The following is a 20,125-nucleotide window of genomic DNA, read 5'->3' on the forward strand; positions in this document are numbered from 1 at the left end:
TGTTTGATGTGCCTGGTAGATCTTTCTGCTCAAAGGGGCTGTTGGTGCAGGCATTGGGGATGCCGCAGTGTCACTGCATGGTTGGAAAGGTGAAATGCAGTCCCCCTGGAGCCTTGACACATAGGTGCACTGAGGGGCTGTTGGTGCCCATTGTGGGTAGTACCCCATTATAGCCTGGTCTGCAGATCTGAGGCCAGCACAGGAGGGGGACTGGGGCATTACTCAGTCCCCGTGGGGCTTGTGAGTGCTGCAGCCTGCACCCCCCTACTATATGCTGTTCCCTCGCTGTTGATGCTGCTTGATGGGCCAGTTTAGCGTGGGTGGAGGCTATCTGTCCCAGCTGCTTCTGTTTAGCCCATGGTGATGGGGGCATCGATCCCTCCCTGTGTCCTTGTTGATCCCTCTGCTTCGCACAATAGGTGCTGGTGACTGACAGGAGGCCTTTCTTAGGGAGTAGACCTCACCTTAAATATAAGTTCTCCCCTTTTTTCTAGGTTGACAAGCAACCGTGGTTACGGTTACAGATTTTTCCCTTTTTCATAAATCCTGAAGACCACAGGGCAGACTCTGTCACCCCCCCCTATGTTTACCACTGCGTGGTCGGTGTTGCGGCCTAGGTTGACCATGGCCCTGATGTCTCTGCTGTTTACCTGGCAGGCCAAGCTTCAGTGGTATGGTTTGAATGCCAGACATGTAATTAGGTCCATGTCGATCTGGCAGAACAGCTGGTCCAGGGCCTGCAGTACGTACATGAGGCATCCTTGGATGCTGCTCCACTTCTTCCAAGCTCTCCATCTCGGTTATGGTGCTTTGCAGGGTGCTTTAGTGTGTATGCTGGGCTGCTGGCCAATCTTTGATATAGGTTGTAGTGGATCTGCCCTTCTGGGGTATTGTCTCCTTGCTGCTATCCTGGACGCCTTCTTCCAAAATCTCTTGTTAGTCCCCCAGGCTAAGAAGGAGATTTGCTTGCATCAGGAAACCTGGCCTTCCTCCTATGCACTTTCCTCTGGCTCCCTTTTGACAAGGATAACAAGCATTGTCCACCTCAGCATGAAGGTTTTTCCCACCTGTTCCAGGGCCCGTGGACCCCCCTTGTTCCCAACTGCCCTGTACAGTGTGGTGCAAGAACTGTTTTCTTCTGAAGGTCTTTGTCCCTATCCCTAAGCTGGACAAGCTCTGAGAGTGTTACTGCAATCTGTTATGGTCTTGAAAGAGGTTGGGGCTTCCCTGATTATGGGCTTGTGGGCCCTAAATTGCTTGTGCTGTTTCAGAGGTTTCAGATGATCACAATGCGCTCCCTACAGGACTCTGGTTGGGCATGGAACTTCAAGAAGTCTGCCCTCTTTGGGAGACTGAGTAACTGGCACTCATTCTTGACTCGAACAGGGCAAAAGGCTTCTCCTGATGGACAAATTCCAGCGACTTTAGATTGTGGTCCACCTGCTCGTGTCCCACTAGCAGTCTTCTCTGCTGTCCTCCATGCAGGTTCTGAGCCTTATGGTATCCAGTTTTGAAGTTGTCCCACATGCACAATTCCACACTGGAGTTCAACAGCAGGAAATCCTGCCCACATAGGACAAATCTACAGCTGTATTTGACAATCGGATTTGTCTGGAATGGTCAATGAGGGCCTTCCTCCTAAGGTGGTTCCAGTCTCCTGCAGACTATGTGTGCTATATACGCTGGGAAGTCCATTCTTCCCCTCCACTGGAAAAGCATCTCAACAGGTACCAGCCTGTCTAGCTGGGAAGAAGTCTTGAGTTCAAGATCGGATTGGGGCTGTTAGACTCAAGAGTAAACTCACTTGCCCATTAATGTCTTGGACCTGCGAGCAATCGGGTTGTCTGTGGATCACTGGACGAACCTGCTTCAGGGGCTCCCAGTCAGGATCCAATCGGATAATGCCAACGCATTGGCCTATGTCAACCACCAGGGCGGCATAAAAATTGCAGCGATGGTGCTGAAGGCTTCCCCTACTTGCAGTGGGCATGCCAGCACTGTCTGGCTTTCTCCGCTGTGCACATTCACTTCATTGTGAATAAGAAGGCTGGTTGCCTCAGTTGTCCGACGCTGGATTGGGAGCCTGGGGCCCTGTGCCAGATGTGTTTCACCAGATCTTCCTACACTGGGAAAGTGGATCTCCTGCCATCCTGCCTCAGTGGAAAGATGCCACGGTTGCAGCATGAGTGCGGTTCCCCTTTGCTGTTGCAACATATGTGTGGTGAAATCATGGGACTAATTTTGTCTCATTTACACCTTTCCTCCTCTCTAGCTGCTCCCTCGTCTACTGCACAGGTTTGCAGGTTTGAGGGCAATGGATTTTGGTCCTTCTGGTAGCTTCAGACTGGTCTGTGGTACTCAGACGGGGGGCAGCTGGTCACTGATGCTTTTCAGAGGACCACCTATCCTAGGGTTTGGTCTACCACCATGCATTCCTGTCTCTGGCTTGGTTGGCATGGCTTTTGCAAGCCTGCTTTTTGAGTGATGGGAATTTGTTGGGGTTGCTGTTCTCCACAATGTTAAAGGTCGCAAGTCTGCCTTTTGGGTGATATATCATTGCACCTGGAGAGCTTATAGTGCCTGGTGTGAGGCTCTGGGTGTCCATTCATGTTCTTTCTAGGTGGCTTGGGTGTTGCCCTTTCTTTATTGGGGCATTGGCCAATAACTTGCCTTGACTGCCATTACAGATTAAGTTTCTGAACTCGCTGTCTTTCTTTCAGCGATCATTGACTATGTGCTCCTGGTTTGCTCCTTTAATCAAGGGGTTTGTTGTCTGATGCCCCCAGTGCGCTCCCTGTTACCACCATCTGACTTACATAGTTACATAGTTTGTAAGGTTGAATAAAGACAACAGTCCATCCAGTTTGTGTGTAAAAAAAAAAAAATCAAAATCATATCCATATTCCTGTATATTGTGTTTGCTAAGATGCACATGTAAGAGTTTTTTTAAACTATCAATACTACCAGCTGACACTATCGATTGTGGAATTGAGTTCCACAACCTTGCCGCTATGACAGTGAAAAACCCCCTATGCAGTTTAAGGTTAAACCTCTTCTCCAATTTCATTAGGTGACCCTGAGTCTTATTATACTCCCTGAGACTGAATAGTTTATTCTTTTTTGTTAGAGTCGCCATTGAGGTATTTGTATATTGTTATCATATCTCCTCTGAAGCGTCTCTTCTCCATGGAGAATAAGTTTAATGTTGTAGTTGTCCCTCTTAACTGAGGTCCTCCAGTCCCCTTATGAACTTTGTTGCCCTTCTCTGGGCTCTCTCCAGTTCCACACATCTTTCCTGAGGACTGGTGACCAGAACTGGACAGCATACTCCAGATGTGGCCGAGCCAAAGTTTTATAAAGTGGCAGGATTATTGTTTTATCTCGAGTAAATACCCTTTTTTATGCATGCTAATATTCTGCTAGCTTTGTTTGCTGCAACTTACCATTTCATGCCATTGCTGAGCCTGTTATCAATTAGGACCCCCGATCTTTTTACATCCTGCATTCCGCTAGTGTTTCTCCCCCTAGTGTATAAATTACCTTCATATTTTCATTCTTTCAGTTCTCCGGAAGCTTCCCTTTGAGAGTATTCAGAATATTCTCCTGATTACTCTTCCCAAGGAGTTTCCTTCTTGGTGGCCATTGCTTCTGTGAGGCAGGTGTCTGAGCTGGCAGTCTTTCGTATTGTTGTAATCCTTGTTTGATGCAACATGAGGTTAAGTTAAATGAAACTCAATTTAAAATAGAGGCGGCACCTGCCTTTGAACAGCTTCGCCAACAGCGTCCAGGCGCCCCGGGCCTTATCTCCCTTCTTTATGCAGCTTTGAACATACGCTCATCACATACAGTCATGGCCGAAATTGTTGGCACCCTTGATATTTTTCCTGAAAATCAAGTATTTCACACAAAAAAGGTATTGCATTAACACATGTTTTGCTATACACATGTTTATTCCCTTTGTATGTATTGGAACAAATATAAAACAGAGGCAGAAAAGCAAATATGACATAATGTCACACAAAACCCCAAAAATGGGCTGGACAAAAGTATTGGCACCCTTAACTTAATATTTGGTTGCACACCCTTTGGAAAACATAACTGAAATCAGTCGCTTCCTATAACCATCAATAAGCTTCTGACACCTCTCACCCGGAATTTTGGACCACTCTTCCTTTGCAAACAGCTCCAGGTCTCTCTTATTGGAAGGACACCTTTTCCCAACAGCAATTTTAAGATCTCTCCACAGGTGTTCAATGGGATTTAGATCTGGGCTCATTGCTGGCCACTTCAGAACTCTCCAGCGCTTCTTTGCCATCCATTTCTGAGTGCTTTTTGACGTATGTTTGGGGTCATTGTCCTGCTGGAAGACCCAGGATCTTGGACGCAAACCCAGCTTTCTGACACTGGGCCCTACAGTGCGACCCAAAATCCTTTGGTAATCCTCAGATTTCATGATGCCTTGCACACAGTCAAGGCACCCAGTGCCAGAGGCAGCAAAACAACCCCAAAACATCATTGAACCTCCACCATATTTTACCGTAGGTACTGTGTTTTGTTCTTTGTAGGCCTCATTCCGTTTTCGGTAAACAGTAGAATGATGTGCTTTACCGAAAAGCTCTATCTTGGTCTCATCTGTCCACAAGACGTTTTCCCAGAAGGCTTTTGGCTTACTCAAGTACATTTTGGCAAACTGTAGTCTTGCTTTTTTATGTCTCTGTGTCAGCAGTGGGGTCCTCCTGGGTCTCCTGCCATAGCGTTTCATTTCATTTAAATGTCGACGGATAGTTCGCGCTGACACTGATGCTCCCTGAGCCTGCAGGACAGCTTGAATGTCTTTGGAACATGTTTGGGGCTGCTTATCCACCATCCGGACTATTCTGCGTTGCAATCTTTCATCAATTTTCCTCATCCGTCCACGACCAGGGAGATTAGCTACAGTGCCATGGGTTGCAAACTTCTTGATAATGTTGCGCACTGTGGACAAAGGCAAATCTAGTTCTCTGGAGATGGACTTGTAACCTTGAGATTGTTGATATTTTGCCACAATTTTGGTTCTCAGGTCCTCAGACAGTTCTCGTCTCCTCTTTCTGTTGTCCATGCTTAGTGTGGCACAGACAGACACACAATGCAAAGGTTAAGTGAACGTCTCTCCTTTTTATCTGCTTTCAGGTGTGATTTCTATATTGCCCACACCTGTTACTTGCCCCAGGTGAGTTTACAGGAGCATCACATGCTTGTAACATTCTTATTTATCCGCAGTTGTGAAAGGGTGCCAATACTTTTGTCCAGCCCATTTTTGGAGGTTTGTGTGACATTATGTCGAATTTGCTTTCTTTCCTCCCTTTTTTTGTTTTGTCCCAATACACACAAAGGGAATAAACATGTGTATAGCAAAACATGTGTTAATGCAATACGTTTCGTGAGAAATACATGATTTCCTGGAGAAATATCAAGGGTGCCAACAATTTCGGCCATGACTGTACTTCTCTTTCATATTTCGTTCAGTGGGAGCGCGACCTGGGAGTGGTTGTGGATCCGGAGGACTGGAATAGGGCCTGGTCGCTTATAGCTAAATGCTCATTTAATACGACCACGCTGAAGGCGGCCTACAAAGTATTGTTTCATTGGTATTGGGTTCCGGCTCATTTGGCCCAGGCAAACCCTGCCTGCAGTGATCGATGCTTTCAGGGTTGTGGCCATCGTGGAGATGTATTGCATATCTGGTGGTCATGCCCGAGACTGTTTCATTTTTGGTCTCATGTGTTTGGCCCCCTTTTCACCTTGTTCCATCTCTCCATACGCCGGGATGCTCGGTATGCTTTGCTTCATTGTCCCATACCGGGCCTCTTGGCTCACCAGCAGAAGTTGGCTTCCTATTTGTTTTTATCGGCCACTAGAACAATTGCGCAGGCCTGAAAAAGCCTGTTTGTCCCTCTTCAGGGGGTGTGGGATCGTATGACCACTATGATGCTCAATGAACAGATGTCAAGCATCTGCAACGACTCCCAACGTATATTTTTGAAAATACGGGAGCCGTGGTTGTACTATGCTTTCCCATGCTCCCCCCGGCTAGTCCGGGGATGTGATGGTGGTCGGTATTGGCGTTCTTGGATATACACTGGGCAAGACGGAAACCGCCAGTACTTGAGCTGACTCCCAGGAGTTCATTCAGCTTTGCATGGCGATACACCACTTCCACTGGTGGCAAGTAATTTTTGAACAGTGCTAAGTAATGACTTGCACTTCGTTACATTAACTGGACATTAATGTTCTTAGCCTTCACAGGAAATCTATCACTCCTATTTAGAAGATACATTTTTGGGCCTTACATAGGTGACCACTATGTGTTATGCGATAAGCATTGATAAGGGAAAACGGCACTTTTCGTCCATAACCTTTCTTAAGGAACCGCCTTGCTCTTACTTAGAAGAGGAATTTTTGGGGCCTACAGTAGGCTATTTACATACACGTCCATCGCAGAATTGCGACTCAAGCTATACCTAAAACTCCATAATGCAAATTTTTGGCTCGTAGGAGGTTTATTGTCTCCATCTTTTGTCAACGGGTGATAAGATCTACATTTTTTTCAAGTGGAAACAATGGTAACCTCCACTAGGGTAATCATTATTTTAATTGATACTGTCAACAGTAATGTATGATTTTCTTTACACTAATAGTGTGTTATCCATTGAGATCATCTTGTTTAAGGAATATCGGCCGATTGAGGTTGGCCATACACAATGCAATTTCTTTTATCAGCTAATATGATGATGATGAGACACAAGGAAGGTAATAATGTTTATTATGACATTTTCCTCTTCAGAGCTATTAGGAGTCATTGGATTTAAGCTTGTTGCAATAGATGCAGATACATGTTATATGGTAACTCTTACCAGATTCTATATTTATTGCACATATTTATCCTCCAGGAGTTTCACTACTTATTACCCTACCATTCAACATTGATGAATATACGTATGAGGGAAGTGCAAAGACATTTCCAAGATTGGAGAATAATAGGAACTCGAAACTGTAAAGATTCAACCATTTTGAATACTATTATCACAGACTCCCCATACACCATAAAAGATTTTTTTTGTGTCCAGTACTAATAACGTTTTTTCCGGTCACTTACATTGATGCAGCTAAGTGAATGTGCAGGACGTTCTTTTATGTTTTTTTATTCACTGATTTTATTTTGTGATTGACTGTGTGTACACCATGTCCATAATGCCTAACCCATTATCTTCATGATCTAAATAAAGTTAATAATTTGCATCCATTATTGATGGCAATAATTTACTCCGCATAGAATTAATAATATACTGTCCTTTTTTGCAGCTCTGCTCTAGTCAGCTGCTAACCTTTTTCTCATAAGATATACTTGGTTTGGAATCCACACCCAACATTAGGGTGAGTCGGAGAAACTTTTTTGATGGGTGGCTACACCCTTAATAATGGCGCTTTCTCTGTTTGTATAAGGTAGTTCTTTATCTGTACCTCGCCTTTATACTGAAGGTTATGTTTTTCACCTGATTGAGGGCAACGTCCTGCCATCCTTGTGTCTGTGGCCGTCGTATCCTCAGGAGGTTGCGTTGCACTCCTTGAATGTGGTCTGGGTGGTTCGTGTGCACCTGTCCATTGCAACCTCCTGCTAGAGGTCAGTTTCTCCTTTTAGGCTTACAGACAGCCCATGGAAAGGCTTGGCAGCCTCCTCTGCCATGTTTTCCTGTTTGGATCAGGCAAATGCTTGTTCTGGCATACACTATTAAGGGGTTTCCTCGTTACAGCATGCTTCACTAGGGCGATTAGTGCCTTTTGCGCTTCTGGCATCTGTATCTCAGGTTTGCGGGGCAGCTACGTGGTCATCTGTGTACACCTTTACAAAATTTTACCACGTTGATGCATTTACATCTTCGGATGTACATTTTGGCCACAAGGTTTTGCTGGCTCTTGTTTCAGATTCCTTGTTTGATGCTTTTGGGATTGTTTGGGTAGTTGATATGTTTGCCTCTAGTTGTTGTTTTTTTATGTTGGTCTGCCCACCCCTCTTTGAGGCACTGCTTTAGCACATCCAATGGTCAAGATTCAGAAGAGTTGTATCCGTCAATGAACATAAGACTTAGATTGTAAGCTCCAAGGAGCAGGGCCCTCCTAACCCTCTTGTATTGAACTGTATTGTTGGTGTATTGTCTCCTGTTATATTGTAAGGTGCTGAGCAACTGTTGATGCTATATAAATCCTGTATTATTATAATAATAATAATAATAATAATAAATAATAATAGAAAAATAGATTTTTTTGTTATTCATTGTAAAATCCCTAGCTCTGAGTTCATTGATGGACACAGCACCCACCCCTCTATTGGATTAGGGCCTGGTCGGACTGGATTGCCTATAGCAGAGAGGGGGTTTTATACCAGCTAGAACTGCCCATAGGTGGTGCTGTGTTCTTTTCTACCTAGTGTCCTACTCCTGTAGGTGGTGATATAACCTTATGATCAAGATTCAGAAGAGCTGTGTCCATTAATGAACTCAAAGAAAGGGATTTTATGGTGAATGCCCTCAAAGCTCATTATGTAACTAAGAACAGAGCTGGGGGGAAGGAAATAGCAATACTCTGAACCTTCCAGTTAATGGCTGTGCGCGGATAGGGGGGAGGGGTGTCAAGACAAGTCTGGTCATTGGAGGAGAGCAGACTGAGTTCCCAGCACAGCTAAAGAACTGACCACACTTTGCTCTCATGCCTAGTGTAATCATTTTTTGTTAGGAAAGCAGTGGGACTGGCAGGAACACCCGGGATTTCATACACATTTTCATACAAGCACAGGGTACAGCAGGCACACATCAGGAATATGAAATGCTGGGTTTCCATACTATTTCATTGAGTTACTGACCCAGAACAAGCTTGCAGACAATTGGGGGTTTATTTACTAAAGCTGGAGAGTCCAAAATCAGACTCCCTTCTGCATAGAAACCAATCAGCTTCTAACCTCAGCTTGTTCAATGAAGCTTTGGCAATGAATCCTGGAAGCTGATTGGTTTCTATGCAGAAGGGAGTCTGATTTTGGACTCTCCAGCTTTAGTAAATAAACCCCTTGGTGTCAAAAAGTATCTACATACTTGATTAAGGCCAGTGATCCAGAAAGTGTGAAGCCAGAGGATCAGCATGATATCCATCATATAGAGAAGGAGGCCAGCAGTGGCAATCTCCATGTCTCTCTCAGTACAGGTGTCCTTTAAAGCAAAGTTTCATGAGCAATGTTTTAGTAATAACAAAGTTTGTTGTTCTGCAAATATGAACAATAAGGATTTACATACTGTAAAATTACTTTATCCTCCATAGAGAGCAATTTGCACTCGATGACAAAGATCAGTTGATATCATATGCATCTTGTCAATAATATCTTAATATGTGTGCAATTTGTTGCTCAATTTTTTTTCATACAGCAGGGCTATCTTTACAGTATATGCAATAATAACAAAAAGCTGGGCAGCACAGTGGCTAAATGGTTAGCACTTCCGCCTGGCAGTATTAGGGTCGTTGGTTGGAATCCCAGCCATGGCACCTCCTGCCTGGAGTTTGCATGTTCTCCCTGTGCCTGCGTGGGTTTCCTCCAGATACTCTGGTTTCCTCTGACACTCCAAAGACATGCTGGTAGGAGAATTGGTTCATATCTAAATTGGCCCTTGTATATGAATGTGAGTTAGGGACCTTAGATTGTATGCCCCTTGAGGGTTAGGGACTGATGTGAATGTACAATATATATGTAAAGCGCTGCGCAAATTGCCGGCGCTATATAAGAACCTGGAATAAATAAGTAAATAAAAGTTGTTTTTTTTCCCCCAAATCTAGTTATCCCACACTCAGAAAGCTTGCTGAGAGAAGACCAGATGTTCCAATATTTGTTGGAAAAACAGAACGACCTGTCTTTTGGTACCTGGATAAGAGTGGTGTTAACCTGACAAATGTCAATGTTGTCCCTTTTGGAATCTGGCAGCAGGTAAAGCAACACTTTAAAGCAGAACTCTTTGCAAAAACTTCTTTACATATCCTTGTTGCTGATTTCCTACCTTCACTGAATGTCACCCATCTTCTGGTTCACTCAATAGTTGCTCTGATATAGACTAAAGATTTTCGAATCAGACCGTTAATTCTCAGGAGTTTACTGTTTGTAAGGCCGGTGGCTGCTATTCCTCCTATTCCCCCAGCCACCGCTCTTGGCCCCTCCCATCTGTAGTTCTATCTACAGGAAGCAGAGATGTACTTCCACCCATGCTTGCTGTAGTGGGCACAACAGGACTTGGAGACCACCGGTTTGTACTGCCCATGGAGGTGGGGTTCTAAAAATGACAGCCCCCCCGGGCTCTGAAAGGCTGCACTGGCTGTAAGAGGAAGATACATCTGGGACATAGGAGGACTAACCACAGAATCAGCACTCCTCTCACAGCCAGATAAAGCAGTTCTGCAGAGGTTGGTGAAGCTTGCAAGAGCCGGGAGAAAGCCAGCTGTCAAAACTGAACAAAAACTGAGCGGTGATGTCCGGGGCGTGTGGGACTGGAGCAGCTGTCAATTGCCAGCTAATGGGATGAGGACTGGGTGGGCTGCTATGTTTCTGGGGCTCCACCCATTTTCTTAAACTGTCCAATCATTGGCTGGCCTTTGACAGCTGCTCTGGTCCTGCCCACCAGGATGAGAGGGGTGGCAGACAGCATATAGAGCAACCAATGCTCTGCACTCTTCTCCCTGCAGCCGCTGAATGCCTGTGGAAGGGAGAGGAGAGAAGCAGACACTCAGCTGCAGGAAGGAGAATGCAGAGCATTGGTTGCTCTGACGCCCGCCGCCCCTCTCATCCAGCCTGCCATGTGATCCTGGCAGCCATTTGTTGCTGCGACTGCTGGTGTAGCGGCAAGATACAAGGAATACATACACTATATTGCCAAAAGTATTGGGACACCTGCCTTTACACGCACATGAACTTTAATGGCATCCCAGTCATAGTTCATAGGGTTCAATATTGAGTTGGCCCACCCTTTGCAGCTATAACAACTTCAGCTCTTCTGGGGAGGATGTCCCCAAGGTTTAGGAGTGTGTCTATGGGAATGTTTGTCTACAGGAATTTTTGACCATTCTTCCAGAAGTGCATTTGTGAGGACAGTCACTGATGTCGGACGAGAAGGCCTGGCTCGCAGTCTCCACTCTAATTCATCCCAAAGGTGTTCTGTCTGGTTAAGGTCAGGACTCTGTGCAGGCCAGTCAAGTTCTTTCACCCCAAACTCGCTCATCCATGTCTTTCTGGATCTTGCTTTGTGCACTGGTATGCAGTCATGTTGGAACAGGAAGGGGCCATCCTCAAACTGTTCCCACAAATTTAGGAGCATGAAATTGTCCAAAATGTCTTGGTATGCTGACATCTTAAGAGTTCCCTTCACTGGAACTAAGGGGCTAACCCCACACCATAGACCCACGCCACCAAACTTTACACTTGCCACAATGCAGTTAGGCAAGTACCGTTCTCCTGGGAACTGCCAAACCCAGACACGTCCATCCCATTGCCAGACAGAGAAGCATGATTCATCACTCCAGATAACACGTCTCCACTGCTCTAGAGTACAGTGGTGCAGTGATTTACACCACTGCATCCGATGCTTTGCATTGCGCTTGGTGATGTAAGACTTGGATGCAGCTGCTCGGCCATGGAAACCCATTCCATGAAGCTCTCTATGCACTGTTGTGCTAATCTGAAGGCCACATGAAGTTTGGAGATCTTTAGCCATTGAGTCTGCAGACAGTTGGCGACTTCTGCACACTGTGCATGCGCTGACCCTGTTTTGTCATTTTACATGTTGTTCTCAGTTGCTTCCACTTTGTTATAATACCACTAAGAGTTGAGCATGGAATATTTAGTAGCAAGGAATTTTCATGGATGGACTTATTGCACAGGTGGCAACCTATTATGGTATCACACTTGTATTCACTGAGCTCCTGAGAGTGACCCATTCTTTCACCAATGTTTGCAGAAGTAGTCTGCATGCCTAGCTGCTTGATTGTATACACCTGTGGCCATGGAGGTGAACATTTCCCCCTCTCCTGTCACACTACCCCCTTCCTGTCATGCCACCCCCCCACCTGTCATATTTCCCCCTCCTCCGTTCAAACTGCCCCCCCTCCTGTCACAACACCCCCCTCCTGTCATACTGCCCCCCCGCACATGTCATACTGCCCCCCACATGTCATACTGCCCCCCTTCTGTTACATTGCCCCCCCACATGTCATATTTCACCCACCACCATTCAAACTGCCCTCCCTCCTGTCACACTGCCCCCCCACCTGTCACGCTGCCCCCCTCTTCTTTCACACTGCCCCCCTCCTGTCACACTGCCCCCACCTGTCACACTGATGTAATAGTGCCTGTCCCTGTGAACCCACAGGAGGAGACTTCTCACTTCCTGTGTCTGTGACCCCCACCGGAAGGAGACTTCCCCCTCAGTTCCTGTCCCTGTGATCCCACTGGAGGGAGACTTCCCCAAACTTCATGCCCCTGTGACACCACCAGAGGGAGACTTCCTGTTTCTGTGACACTACTGAAGGGAGACTTCCTGTTTCTGTGACACCACTGAAGGGAGACTTCCCCTCACTTTCTGCCCCTGTGACACCACCAGAGGGAGACTTCCTGTTTCTGTGACACCAATGGAAGGAGTCGTCCCAACAATTCCTGTTTATCTGACCCCACTGGAGGGAGACTTCCCCTCGTTTTGTCCCTGTGACACCACAGGAAGGAGACTTCCTGTTTCTGTGACACCAATGGACAGTCTTCCCAACAATTCCTGTTTCTGTGACCACTGGAGGGAGACTTTCCCTCACTTCCTGTTTCTGTGACCCTACTGGAGGGAGATTTTCCCTCACTTCCTGTCCCTGTGGCACCACTGGAGGGAGACTTCCTGTTTCTGTGACTCCAGTAGAGGGATACTTCACCTCACTTCCTTACCCTGGCACAGGAACAGCTATAAAAACATTGTCAGAGGTTCAGTACCTCCCTTGCTGTACTATAAATGTGTTCTTTTCTGTGCCCCATGGGATACATTTCAAGCCACCTCCTGCAGTATAGAGTATCTGATCAATTAGTTTATCTGCTGCTGTGGCTGGAGAGGGAGAGATTGCATGTGAAGAGAGCAGGCACAGCCAGTAACAGACAACCTAGAGGAGGGAGAATTCAGTATAAAGTAGACTACATAGAATGAACTAAACATTTTGCACATGCATGCTTTACATTTATAAGATTGTCCGTTAACTGTGCTGCTGTGTGGTGCTGAGTAGTGTGGCTGGAGAATGAGGGGGCGTGATTCACATTGAAGTGGGAGAGCACACATTCAACATGTACAGGCCTAGTGTACTCCCCCACATTCACTGAATTCCCAGAGGTTGATGGGAAGTGTAGTTTCTTGAGAAGAGAGGATATGATGTAATCCCTGCAGTTACATTTTCTCCTTACATTACAGAGATGACTTCCTGAAAATTCAGTTAGAATTTTCTCTTAATTGTAAGGAATTTCACAAATGTATTAACTATTTAGTGTTTTGCGTAGAGGGGTGTACTAATTGGTGATTTTTGTTTGCCTATCCCAGAGTTCTTCTTTAAATTATTATTTTCCAACTTGAATGACATGTATTGCTTTAACAAAATCTGACATCACACTAGTTTTGCATAGATTTGTAATGATACAGTTAAAAGGTTTGTAAAATGAATCTAATAAAACTACACTAGGTAATATTATTTGTTTTACATCCTGAAGCTACACTATCTTATCATCTAGTTTTACTGCTTAGTAAGTCAGTAACCCAATATAAACTGAAGATAAGCTGAAGAATGTGGATGACTACCTGATGACAGGGCTGGTTCTTCCACTTGGTAAACTAGGCAGCCACCTAGTGCACACTGAAATATACAAAAAATGGTGTGGTGCTATATCATAAATATACAATATATATAATTTCTGTGTTAGATCCTACAGGAGCTATAAAGTGTCTAACACGTGATAAATATATCAAGCAGTGCAATATATTCCGGTCCTATTCAGGGACCTTTTTAGTGACAACAACCTGTCCCCAATGGGACCAACCCAAAAAATGAATATGTGATATCAAAGTGGGTCCCTATACAAGGATATATAACAAATATTGCAAGTGATCAGTGTAGTAATCCACATACACTACTATAGCATATAAAACTATAACCAAGTGTCCAAACAATGCAAAATAATCAATAACAATTGATGTGTAGCAGTGCCTTTTCATCGTTAAAGTGCTCCAGTGCTGGTGCAAACGGTGAGTATAAATCCTAGATGGCAGGCATGCCCCCTCACCTCCTTGATGCGATCCACAAGGGTCAACACGCTTTTCTGGATCTCCCCGGATCCTGCAATCAATCTCCAGGCCCCTCAGGTTCCACTGCCCCTTACTGGTATCTCCTTCAATGCAAATCACTCCTCCATATACAGGTAACCATGTATGTGCCCATATATGCACACCATATTAGGACCTCTCCTAGGGACCATGACCCTAGGAAGTACAGGGGGATTGTGGGAGAGAAGTCTACTCATACGCCATTTATTTATGATATAGCGCCACACCATTTTTTGTATATTTAATTTTATTGTCTGCACATAGGTAGTGGATTGGGTGTGAGCAGCATTCATAACATTTCATAGCAGCGCAGGGGGATTTTTACATTATTTTTCACCTAGTGCACAATGCCACCTAGGGGCGCCTGGGCACAGCACAGGCCGGCACTCTCTCTGTGTGGGATACCGCCTCATCATGAATGATCCTTCAGCGGAGAAGGCAGCAGAGGGGAGGAAGACAGGACAGAGGGTTCCTTGGGCCAGTGTAGCAGCTGAGCTGCTGTTTCTTTCAGTGTTCCTCTCAGACTCCGTCCATTATTGAAAGCTGGCTGGTGGCTGCTGATCACTATGGAGTTCCAGCCCTTCTCTTCCCAGTCATCAGTGGAGGCAGAGCTGCGCCTGCAGAGGAAGGTGATGTCTGACTCTGATGTCTCTTGTCTGTGTGAGTGTGACCCAGCTGGCCATCCATAACATGTGCAATGTGTCAGTGAGTGATGACATCATCACAATCCCAAAGCCTGCTGTTCTAGTGCTTTCTGGGCCTGCTGATCTATGTCAGTGTTGGTAAGTCGGATCTGTCACTGTGTAGGATCACTCAGTTCAGGTGTCATGTGTGTTGCCTACTGTCACAGCGTTTTATCTCCCCCCCCCCCCCATTGCCTGGGGAATTCCAGCCTGGGATCTGTCAGTGTGGATCCATCATCCTCCACTCACTCCAACTGTCACCCTGCCACTGCCAGCCGCAGATACAGTCCATCCGTGACACTGATTTTGCTTTATTATTGGTTCGAGTGGCATCTTATGGCAATTATTTTTGCAAATTCTAAGAGAGTTAGCAGTTACGTGTTTGGTTCATTTAATATTTTCCACTATCTTTTTTTTTTTCATTTTGGGGGGGGGGTGCAAATAGCTGGTCTTGTCTAGGGTGCAAAATAGTCTAGCACCAGCCCTGTCTGCAGATATCAGGTCAGAAATAGCAGCTCCCTTATTTCCCTTTTTTTTAGGTGATCCTAGTTGCTAGCTGGCAGAAGTTACAGCAGAATAACCACATAAAGAAGATGACGTACATTTGCAGTAGGCAGTGTGTGAACTCTGTTCGTAAGCTATGGTCATCGCTGCTACCCAACATAGGTAGCCCACTGCTGAGAGCTTTGGTTTTTTCTGCCAACCCCTATGCCAATACTTGTGTCTTGTAATGATGTAGGAGTCGACAATGGAAATCCCAAACACGCAGCAGGGGAAACACTATCTAACACACTGGAATGTGTGGGGTAGTCAAGATGGCTGTAGCTCATGAAGAGAATGAACATTTCCCTTGCTAGTGTGCTCTAACGTTTGGCAGCTAGTGACAGGTTCATGTTAGCCTCTCACAGTCCATTGCAGTGATAGGAAGACATTTAGTGGCCTGTGCTACAAAATGTACTCCAGACAGCATTATTGTATATAAGTTGCGATTGATAAATCCTATGAGCTTTCAACTGTTTTTTCTAAGGTGGATGCAGATCTCAGATTTATGATACTGATGGATGGAGTTCATCCTGAAATGGACACTTGTATTATTGTAGAATACAAAGGTAAAGTTGTTTGTTTGATTTCTCCATTGTTCCTATATTTTTTGTTAAATTGTAATTATTCCTCACACACCAGTATATGAATTTTGTACCAATAGGTCATAAAATCCTTAATACGGTGGACTGCACTCGGCCTAATGGTGGAAAGCTCCCCACAGATGTTGCTATAATGATGAGTGACTTTGCTGGAGGTGCGTCTGGATTTCCAATGACATTCAGTGGTGGAAAGTTCACAGGTAAGGCTTAAAAACTGAATTTTGCAGGTCCTGAGTAGTAACAGTTTGCTTTGTATATACTGTATCCTAGCAACATTTTCCCATTTATTGACCAGGAGAAAAATTGAATTCCTAGAAAATTTTGTTGCAGAATGTAAAATACAGTGGATGGAGTTCAGCAGTTTGGGGAATGTAATAAATAGCACAGCTTACATACAGTATATGATATATAGTGTTTCATAAACTCAAACATGTCTACACTGGCAATGGTCAGTGTAGACTTGCTTGAGTGTATTGACGGGCAGTGGAGAAGTGCACAGGTTTTGTAGCGTTTTGTGTAAGTTTGTGAGTGTGATCAATGGAGCAGGTGCAGTGGGAGTGAGTAGAAAAGTGGGTGGTTGCAGTGAAAGTTGATAAAGAGTGAATGTTCATAAGTGAAGTGCCAGTCATGGAGATGTATGCATTGTACAGTACAGTTGAGAATTTTATGTTTCTGCAGTGGTAGTCAGTTCAGGAGTGTTGGTGGGTACAGTGGTGTTCAGGAGTGAAGTGTGCAAGTGAAATGGAGGATTAATCCCTTAGGTTCCACAGTAAGTATAACACGCATGCTTTACTGCATATACGGACTTATTTTACTGTTGTGGGTTTGGTAACACTTTAAGCCAGTTCTTGAATTTGAGAGGTCATAGACAGAGCCTGATTGCAAATGAGGACAAAAATATATAGTAATTAAAGTGATTTTAATATACACTAGCAGTCAAAGGTTATAGAACACCCCAATTTTTCTGGGATTTATTGAAAATTAAACAGTTCAATTGAATAACCTAAAATGGTGCAAAGGTAAGTAGTGAACTGCCAGAGGTGAAAAAAATGTTTAGAGTAATAAAAACTGAAAAATAATGTACATTTCAGTGTTATACAAAAAGGCCTTTCCGGGGAAGTAGTCATAGGGTAATGCAGGCTTTGACAAATCCAAGTCGCCAGGTCACCATGGCGACTAGAAATTGTGTCCTGGTGCTTGGGCTTTTGTCACCTATTCACTGTCTGGAGATGTCTCCTCTCAGCACACTCAGGCCCTCAATCATCAGCTGTGCTCATGCATTCTGAGTGTTGCCTGAGCTGGGGTTTCGTCTGCCTCACACAGTGCGGTGGGCAGCAGGAGAGTGGCGATCATCTTCCCTGGTTGCAGGTTGGGGCCCTGAGCTTCTCTAGTGCGGCCTTGTACTGGGGCGGGAGAAGGAGGATTGGGGGAGCATCGCTGCTGCCATCATAGCTCAGGAGAAAGTGGAGCTGGATGTGGAGATCCCCAGTAATGGCAGCAGGTTCAGTTGTGCCCCCCATATTAATGGGCTAAGGTGAGGCTGGGGATACAGGTTGGGGGAGGAAGAGGGGGGCTGTGTATTGTATAGAGCATTAGAAATCAGGTGACTGATAGTGTGTTCAGGATGAAGACAAACTGTAAATTTCCAGCCTGGCATGCTGAATAACTTCTAATGTGGGGATACTGGTCATTGTCTGTCGCCCCTTCCCCCCAGTGTCCCCCGGCCCTGGTGAAAATTAAAAAAAATGACTCCTAACTTTTTTAGCTGGCTGCTAGATTTAAAGCACATTTGTCAAGCCCTGGGTTAACAACTCAGTTGTTCTGTAGCAGAGTAGGTAACATAATTCTTGAAAGTTTATCCTAACAATTCCTACAGGTGTCCCAACTTTTGTTGATTACTTACAAGCTCTCTGTCTGTATAAAAGCACTGTTGAAACCAACTGTTACTGCAAACTCTTAAGCAATTTTTGGACAGAGTTTTGTACTGCAGAAAGTAGAGCATTGCTTTCAAAATGGTGAGAAAAAGGCAATAAACAAAGGAAAACAGGCAGACTATTATAATCCTTAAAAGTGTAGGTCTTTCCTATAGAGAAATTGTAAAGGAAGCCAAGGTGTCAATGAGTACAGTTTCAGATACCATCAAAAGGCACTTGGAAACTGGGGGAAAATCTGACAGGCAGAGGTCTGGATGACCCCAAGCCACAATAGAATCAGAAGATAAGCTTCTAATAGTCAACAGCTTGTGTGACAGGCAGCTCACAGGACAACAGCTTCAAGCACAGCTTAACACTGATTTAACCACTTCCCGACCGGCCGTTGCATATAAACGTCCGGACGGTGGCAGTACAGGGTCGGGTGGCCGTTTATGAACGGCCTCCCCGCACCCTGCTTGTGCGCACTCCCTGGGAGCGCGCAGCACCGCGATCCGGTGCCCGCTGTGTCCTCCGGACACAGTGAAACACCGATCGCCGGACGGGACCTCTGTACGAGGTCTCGATCATGTGATCACTGATTGGCCAATCAGTGATCACATGCAAAGTAATAAGCAAGATGTCACTTGTGACATCATTGCTTACTACGTGTGAAACCTGTGAATGATCACAGAGGTCACATGGTACAAGGCTATTCACAACAGCCTTGTACCATGTGACAAGCTGTGACCAATCACAGCTCACTCTGTATTTCTCAATGAGTGCAGGAATGCAGACAGAGAGAAACAGAAATGATTGCTTTTACATACTATATGGGTGTAAAAGCAATTATTGTAAAAAAAAATCTTCATCACCCTCCACAAGTAGTACAGTGTCACCATGGTTACACTGTACTGCTAGGGTGACAGTGTGTAAAAAAAAATAAATAAATAAAAAATATTAATATAAAAAAATAAAATAAAAATGTAAGAAAAAATGTTTAAAAATTATAATTTTTGGTTATAAACTAATTTGTTTTGTTTTTTTAACTAAAAAGATAACGAAATACATTTTGGCAAAGATTTATGATGAAATATTATTTATTTGCAAAATTTTATAAAAAAAACACTTTTCAAAATTTTTGGACTTTTTCATTTACATAGCAAAAAAAATAAAAATCCCAGCAGTGAATAAATACCACCAAAATAAAGCTTTATCCGTCGCAAAAAAATGGTAAAAAATTAATTTGGGTACAGTGTTGCATGACTGCGCAATTGTCATTCAAAGTGTGATAGCGCTGAAAGCTGAAAATTGCCCTGGTCAGGAAGGGGGTAAAAGTGTCCGGTCTGGAAGTGGTTAAGTAAGCAAGTCTCAGATTCAGCTGTGACGAGAAGACTTCGAGCTGAAGGTTTGACAAGTAGAGTGCCTGTAAAAAAAAGTCATTGCAGTATTTTCTTTTTTTTTAAAGGGCGTGGGGTTCCCCCTAAAAGCCATGCCAGGCCCTTTAGGACTGGTAGGACTTTTAGGGGAACCCCACCCCCAAAAAATGGGGGGGAAGTGTGGGGTCCCCCCTAATATCCTAGCAGACCCTTGATTCGAGTACAGGCCTGGCAGGCCAGGAAAGGGGGGGGGGGGATGAACGAGCTTACCAGGCCAGTGTCCCCATGCAAATTTCAATATTTTTTATAAACTTGGAAAAAGGATGTATGTAATTACTTGATGTATATAATTACATGTTAATGTTTTAAAAACATCTCTTTCTGTGTAAAAGCCATATTTGCTTTTTACATATGCAGGCTCCTCATTCTAGGTGGTAGTGCTACACCATTTTGCTTTACTGCCCCTTTTCACAATGTTTGAGTTGGCTAACTTACAGTATTAAAAATGATGCACTCCGCACATGGTTGATATTCCATTTCAACATTGAAAAAAAAAAAAGAAATTGCACTAAGTCACTGAGAGCTCCCTCTAGTGGTTAAGCGGGAAAT

The 20,125-nt window shown here is 44.6% G+C and overlaps 1 protein-coding gene across 1 annotated transcript in view; it reads left to right on the forward strand.

The window, feature by feature from the left end:
- Window positions 1-20,125, forward strand: part of LOC149458374 (cytidine monophosphate-N-acetylneuraminic acid hydroxylase-like) — a 253,892-nt gene that overhangs the window by 151,484 nt on the left and 82,283 nt on the right. Inside the window, exons 6-8 of the mRNA XM_089682231.1 lie at window positions 9,856-10,003; window positions 16,113-16,194; window positions 16,290-16,427. Coding sequence (XP_089538357.1) covers window positions 9,856-10,003; window positions 16,113-16,194; window positions 16,290-16,427 — 368 coding nt within the window. The remainder of the gene's footprint in view (window positions 1-9,855; window positions 10,004-16,112; window positions 16,195-16,289; window positions 16,428-20,125) is intronic.

The sequence above is a fragment of the Staurois parvus genome, unplaced genomic scaffold, assembly GCF_062004578.1.
Source record: "Staurois parvus isolate SC_StPar_1 unplaced genomic scaffold, SC_StPar_1.0 ptg000287l, whole genome shotgun sequence".
NCBI lineage: Eukaryota > Metazoa > Chordata > Amphibia > Anura > Ranidae > Staurois > Staurois parvus.